This window comes from Bidens hawaiensis, unplaced genomic scaffold (assembly GCF_021521415.1).
Source record: "Bidens hawaiensis isolate Kalapana, Puna unplaced genomic scaffold, B.hawaiensis_p1.1 tig00009662_1, whole genome shotgun sequence".
In the NCBI taxonomy this organism is placed as follows: Eukaryota; Viridiplantae; Streptophyta; class Magnoliopsida; order Asterales; family Asteraceae; genus Bidens; species Bidens hawaiensis.
Window position 1 is genome coordinate 183,646 of NW_027491725.1, and position 7,666 is coordinate 191,311.

A 7,666-nucleotide genomic window follows, 5' to 3' on the forward strand; every position below is an offset into this window, starting at 1 on the left:
CCACAAACTCCTTGTGTTAGATACCCGCTTATCGCTATCTAATATTTGTAATCGGTTTATTTTTAAGTGAGTCTTCGACCTCACGTCAGTCACACGTCCTCCTCCAAAACCCCCCTCTCAAGTAGAACCTCCTCTCCCCTATTGCACTTGGCGACCCCACTGGTGGTGTCCCCGCACAAGGTGATGGCATTGTAACAACTTCTTTACACAACCAACCTGTATTTAACAACAAAACCAAAGGGTGAATGATGAATGCTGCTTATTTTCCTGGTTGAAAGTTGAAGGAATATAATGAGATAAACGTTGAGACGAAAAAGAGACCCAAGGCCTAAAAAATTTCAATTACCTTTACTTGGATTACAAAATATAAAATAGGCTTAATATAAGCAAGACAATGAACGGACCAATCAAACGAAGCGGGTCAATCTTAACTCGAGCTTGACGCGTTTTTAAACCGAGCCAACTACAAACGAGTTAATTTAAGCTTTTATCGTGCAAGCTTCAAATTACAAGCTATCTCAACGTTTGTGAATTAAATTAAAGTAATTTAATTAAAAAATATTATATTTTTCAATTACTTAAATTGAAAAACAGTAAAACTAAAATAAAACAATTTTGATTTGTTCCTGTGGAACTGTCACCTCTATAATCTCCTACATTTTAGTGATTAAAGTTTTAACCAGTCACACACACACACACTAGCAGCAAACAAATCATTCAACACTCCAACTTCCTCTCCTAATCTCTCTCACTCTCTCTATTCTCTCTCTCATTGAGTTTGAAACCATCACACAATTCGCAGGTTTCAATGTCCCCAACACCCAGATTCATATGACTACACACGCATTTAATTTACTCCTCACTCACTCCCATTTTCTTTGTTTTTATTATGTCAACAATAATAATAATAATAATAATAATAATTAACCACTGACTTCAGAGTTGCTTTCAATATCATCCTCCCTGTCATTTTATGTTTTTATATCAATCAATATCTCCTTTGTTTTTTGAGGAACCAACATAATAATAATAATCATAATCATAGAGGATGAGTTTCTGAGGCCGTGACAAGCTTTTATTTTCTTCACCTCTTCCATTCGGTGAGTATTTTGTTCTTTATTTCTTCACTATCCCATTATATATTTATAAGTTTTTGTGGGTTTCCCCAAAAATTGCTCCTTTTTATTAATTGAATCAAACACTTGTTAATATTGCATGTTTTGGGTTATTGACAAGTTTTTTTTTGATTATTTTATGAGTTTTGTGAAATTATTTTATTATATGCACACCAACTGTTTGTGAAAAAGTGTCAAAGAGCAGTAATATTGCATGTTTTGTGTTTAATTACAAGTTTTTTTTTTTGATTATTTTTTGAGTTTTGTGAAATTATTTTATTATATGCACACCAACTGTTTGTGAAAAAGTGCCAAAGAGCACACATTAGTTTTGTGGATAGCATAAATTTTGCTGGTGTTGTTTTCCCCTTTTTTGCACCTTTATTTTTCAAATTCTTTAATTTCTTCATTTTTTTTTATTTTCTTTAAATGGGATTTGTAATTATGAATATGTTTTTGCTAGTTAAAGTAGGAAAACATATCTGGTCTGCCATTTAATTCTGGTACTTTTTCAATCATGGTTTTCATCATGGAATCTTGTTCATCCCATTTTTGCTCATAAAGTTGTAATCATTTTTGTGTTTTTGCACTTCCTGGAATCAAATGCCTTCAAGGGTATTTCTGGAATACCAATTTCATGGCTCGTATTTCAAATTACACCAAAAATTAAGCTCAATATCTGTGATTTTTATCCAAGATTTAAATTTTGTTTTCTATACATTTAACAAAAGTTCAAATTATAGCAAAAAATTAAATTCAAAATCAGTGATCTTAAATCCAAGATTTCAATTTAATTTTCTTCAATGTCACTCAAATTTCAAATTAAAGCCAAAAAATAAGCTCAAAATCAGAGATTTTGAATCCAAGATTTAAATGTAGTTTTCTTTAAAATGGCTGAAATTTTAAATTACAGCAAAAATCAAGTTCAAAATCAGTGATTTTAAATCAAATTAAATCCTTTCTTTTGATTCAGCAGTACTGCAAGTCTTTTATGTTTACCTACCATCAGTACCACAAGTAATCTTTTTGGTTATTTTATTATTACTTATTAATGTGGATTAATTGTTTATAGTTGTACAAGTTTTGTTCAATTTTATTGACCATGAATTAATTTAATGCACCTCGTTCTTGAATTAATCATTGTTACATTTTTGTTTTTTTAGTTATTAGGTTATAGCACAAAATGGATTTCTCAGAATCTACAAGAATCGTATATGACAGAATCCAAAAAACCGAACCCGAAAACGTCTCCAAGATAATCGGGTACCTTCTTTTACAAGACCATGGTGAGCGCGAGATGATAAGATTAGCATTCGGGCCCGATAATTTAATCCACTCGTTAATCAACAAAGCCAAAACTGACCTCAAATTACCTTCAAATGGTCAACCCATTTCACCTCCTCAGGTCAACTCTGGCCCGCTTCACTTCACGCCATTCTCTCCATCAACCCGCCAATCACCATTAACCATTCAAATCCTGACCCGTTGTCGTGACCCTCATGGTCAACCCTTTGACTTTGTCCCCATGGTCAGCCCGGGCTCATATCCTGAAGATGATTACAACATTCACAATCATCTTCGTTTCATGTCGTTAGAAGATCAAATTGAGTCAATCAATCGAGTCAAACCTGCATCAACCAATAGGAGGTCGTCAAGTTTACCCGAATTTCCGTTTAAGATTTGTCACTATTTCATTAAAGGGTTTTGTAGACATGGAAACAATTGTAGGTATTTACATCCTACCCCTGAAAATTTATCACAAATCTTTAACACCACTAATTGGATTGAGGACGATAACGCCTTTTCACCCGGGTCTCTTGAGAACCTAGAGAGGGAACTCACTGAGTTGTTGAAATCAAGAAGAGGGTTTCCGGTTTCCATAGCTTCATTACCGATGATATATTATGAAAAGTTTGGTAAAACACTTCAAGCCGAAGGGTATTTGACCGAAAGTCAAAGGCACGGGAAAGCTGGTTATAGTTTGACCAAACTTCTTGCTCGCCTCAAAAGCATTTGTCTCATTGATAGGTCAGTTTCCTCAACCTTCATAACTTAATGCAGATTTTCAGTTTGAATAAGCAATCCCAAACACGCTTATTAAAAGAACGAATATTGAGTAAGTTTGGCGTTTTTGATAAATTTAAGGACCAAATATGTTACTTTTTAAACATATTTAAAAGAACGAATTACACGGATGGTCTCTGAGGTTTACGCAAATTAAAGATTTGATGTATACTTTTCAAATCTTACACCTTTAGACTAGACATTTCAAAAAGTAACACATTTAGTCATTTTCCATCTATTTAATAGGGTCATTATTTTTTGGATTAGTTTTTTTAATAATGTAAAAAAATTATCATTAAAAAAGATGGGACCTAAATTAAATAAATTTTTAATTTATTTTTTTATTATCAAGGGTATTTTAGTCATTTTACATTTATTTAACAAAAAAAAAGTAACCTCATTTAAGGGCTGGTACTAATGTGTAAAGGTGTAATACTTAAAAATTATGTATCAAATCTGTAATTTTGGTAACCACATGGACCATTTGTGTAATTCGTTCTTAAAGTTATTAAAAACATAAACTTTCACTCCTTTTAACAGAAGTGAGAAATTTATGTCACATTTTCTTGACAATGAACCTTATTTGTTATTTATGTTGATATTGTGTAAATAGGCCACATGGACAACACGCAGTTGTGTTGGCTGATGACATGGCAAAATGTATGGATCAGAATGAAGATAGAAACGAACATGGTGGAATTGTGGCGGGATCTAGACAGATATATTTGACTTTTCCAGCCGAATGTACTTTTTCCGAGCTCGATGTTTACAATTACTTCAAGTAAGTTATAATGGAAATGATTAAATATAGATTAGTTTCAAGTTACATGTATATATATCATAAACATGAAATGATTTTACTTTTTCTTTTTTTTTTAATTCAACATAACAGAAAATTCGGGCCGGTCAATGACGTGAGAATTCCATGTCAGCAAAAGAGAATGTTTGGATTTGTGACTTTTTCGTTTGCGGATACAGTTAGACTTATTTTAAACAAGGGTAACCCTCATTTTGTTAGTGGCGCGCGCGTGTTGGTCAAACCATATCGTGAAAAATGTAAGCTTGATGATAGGTAAGAAATTTGTTATTTATATCTTTTTTCAAATTTTTAATATAATTTTACTATTATCAACTGTTCTCTTTTTAATATCATATCGCTTAAGATTGTGTTTTTGAGTTTACTGTAATACCCTTGCGGCATGAATGTAAAAAATTTCAGGAAACATGGAGACACATATCAGCATCATATGTACCATGGTTCACATTGTCTTGATACCGATGGGTTTCAATCAAGTGAGATTTTTATAGTATTCTTGACATGTTTTGTGAACGGGATTTGCTTATTAAAACTTTTATAATATTAATTGCAGTGTCCAGAATTTGTGATAATTCAACCAATAACCAATGGCCAAGTTCTGGAACCTCACTAGAAGATTTGATGATATCAGAAGGTAAAAAAAAATACAAATATTGATAAAGTTTCTATATTTCTAAATATTTCCTTCTGTTATATATTTATAGGCAATGCTCATGCACAGCAAATGGAATTCCCGCGTTTCAGTTATTTTTTAAATGTTTTAAACAACGGGGACACTTGTCAAGAGAAAATCAGGCAGATCAAGACCAAATACAGTGAGCAAGAAAGGTGTGTTTGCAATAAATATGAAGATTTCATTTTATTAGGGTTTAATACTATAAAAAACCAATATACTTTCTTATATTTTATAATGTATTTTAAAGTTCCAGAACATGTCTAAAATGCGCTAACTTGTGGGGAGAAAAAATTATATAATGACTCATTAATAGTGTGAAACTCAACAATTTTATATAAAATTATTGATTCGTAAATTATTTGGAAGTTCTGAAATGATTTTGATCCTGCACACACGCACACACACTAAAGTTAGGTTGACAAGACATTTTTTTTTAAGAATAAGTATCTTGGTATTATATTGTATTAGCCATTTTTTTTTATAAAAGTTGTATTAATGATTTTATAAATTATATGCAGTAGCCAGGGACTGAATCTTCCGGACAGCCCATTTGCAGCAGGATTAGGCGGTGAAATATCGACAACAATATAGTTTATTGATAGATAACAAGAGCAGGCTTATAGGGTTAGAGATAACAGAATGTCAAAGGCGATTTAATATGAGAAAGGGTTTATATAGAGAACGTTTTCGGGGCGACAAAGATGGTTGCAGAAAAGGGTACAGAAAGAAGAAAGAAATATGATATGTAACTAAGTTATGTTTTTTCTTTAAATTTTTATTTTTATTTTAGAAGTATAGCAAGGCTGCAGAAAAATAGGTGGCTTAAAGTAGAAAGTAATGAAGTAGATGGGTTAAAAGTTCAGTAGCAGAAAAGTATTTCTGTAACTTTGGGATGTTACTAAATATATATTATATGCTAATAATAATGACTTAAGTTTATATAAAGTTACTGTTTTTTTTTGGGGTTATCTTGATTTCATTTTCATTTTATGTTGTAACCTTGGTGTTTGTGGTTTTGCTTTACTATAGTTGTATCATTTATGGTTCTAACTAATGAATTACCAAACTACTAATTTTTTATGATACAATCTGTATGTTTTACACAATAGTTTGCACAGAACATTCCGACAATCATAACTCGAAGTTCCCAGCAACAATTTGCATTTACTGGAGCAGCTTTATGTTTGTAGAAGTTGAGTAGTTGTAAGGATAACTCACTTGTTGCTAAAGATTCGGATAGCTTTCATCCATATGATCTTGAAGATATGGACATTATGCATCAGATATGCCTCATGAGACTCCTAGTCAAGGCACTTGAAACTCTATGCAATCTTGTGTGTATTGTAACAGTTATTGGCCATAGAAATTAAAACTAACAATGATTGATCAAATGGGATGTCTTCAGAGCAGTGAGTAGAAATTTAAAGGTTTAATGAAAAATATCTCACATGAAGCAACAAAGTACGAAACCCAAACTGATGTTTTGTTGGAATATTGAAAAACATAAGAGATAGGTTGGCATAAAAAAAATCTATGTCGAAAAATGGTCCAACTCATCAGACAGGTTTCTAAAGTTGCTGAATGCTCGAATCGTACCCAGAAAAAAATTGGCTTGAGATACAATGTGACAAACCTACAGTTGAATGCTCAAAAGGAGAGTGATGTCACTATTGAAAAATTGGCATCCAGGCCAAAAGATTTGTAATGCTAAGAGAACAGCAGCAACTATGGTTGGTGTCGTAAAATGGCAACTCATATAGAAAGAGGCCCAATGTACACTAAAGTTGTTGCTAAACAAAACGTCAAACAAAATTTGTGATTTTAATCCTCACACCGATATATATTCATATATCCCTGCCATCTATATTAACAATTTCTCTTATTTGTGATTTTAATAAAGGTCTAGGTTGTTTCACTTTGAGTCAAGAATTTGTTGTTTAATTTAATTATTCATAACCAAAGGCAGGCAATGGCATATGTATGTAAATTATTCATAACCAAAGGCAGGCAATGGCATATGCATGTACTGTGGCGGATCCAGAAAATTTTCTCATATGAGTCGGAAATTTTTATGGTCGGTACTAATACAACTGTCGGGTCGAATCGGGTCGGGTCGAGTCATATATATAAAAAAAAGGATTACTAAACAAAATATTAGATAACAAATATATTAAAGTTGTTCTCTAAGAGTTTTCATTTTTTGAAATTTAACCATTACATCATCTACTTTTAACATTGATAAGCAAGTCTTTCTCAATGTAACAAATACAACTGTCGCTTAAATATTCATCACTCATTCAATTACGCAAATCGGACTTCACATACTTCATCGCCGAAAAGGATCTTTCAACGGTTGCGGTTGCGACGGGTAATACGAGAGCTAAATTTAATAAACGATACACCAATACAAAGGAATTGTGTTCTTTGTTTGGACCATCAATTGAACAAGACTTTTGCTAAACAATTTAAGTTTTTAGATCGTTTATCTCCTTTCAAATTATCGACGTATGTCGCGAGTTCAACCGGGAGTCTTCTTATATCACTTTCATCAAAATCATATGGGTACAACTCGACTAATCGTAATATTTTTGAAATAGAAAATGCCCGAAAATTATCGCAAGGAGTCAAACAACTCAAAGAAACAAGTAAGTCGGATGTTAGTATACCAAGTAACCGGAAAAGATGAAGGGACTAGGGAGGTAGAGGGAGGCAGACGATCACAATGTGAGGCAGAGGGTGTGAGAGGCGGTAAAAGTAAATATTATTTTAGAATGAGATTGTCTATTGGGCTAAAAATTGAGTAGGGTTTGAGTTGGGTCTTGGGCTTAAAAATTGGATTAGATTTTGGACTAATGGACTTATTGATATTAAGAGAAAAAATTATTTATATAACGTTTATATAATTATATTTATAAAACTTTCATTGTATTTTTTATTACAGTTAGTCTCAAAATCTCACGGGGGTCGTCTTGAAATTATACAGGGTTCGGCTTC

At 32.4% G+C, this 7,666-nt stretch overlaps 1 protein-coding gene across 1 annotated transcript; it reads left to right on the forward strand.

Moving 5' to 3' along the window:
- Positions 1-1,003: 1,003 nt before the first annotated feature.
- On the forward strand, positions 1,004-5,590 carry LOC143533317 (zinc finger CCCH domain-containing protein 18-like). The gene is made up of 7 exons (XM_077028142.1): positions 1,004-1,104; positions 2,279-3,143; positions 3,793-3,960; positions 4,072-4,251; positions 4,399-4,472; positions 4,701-4,824; positions 5,191-5,590. Exons 2-7 carry the CDS (start codon positions 2,299-2,301, stop codon positions 5,261-5,263), a joined length of 1,464 nt encoding a protein of 487 aa, XP_076884257.1. The 5' UTR covers positions 1,004-1,104; positions 2,279-2,298; the 3' UTR covers positions 5,264-5,590.
- The last annotated feature ends 2,076 nt before the right edge of the window (positions 5,591-7,666 follow it).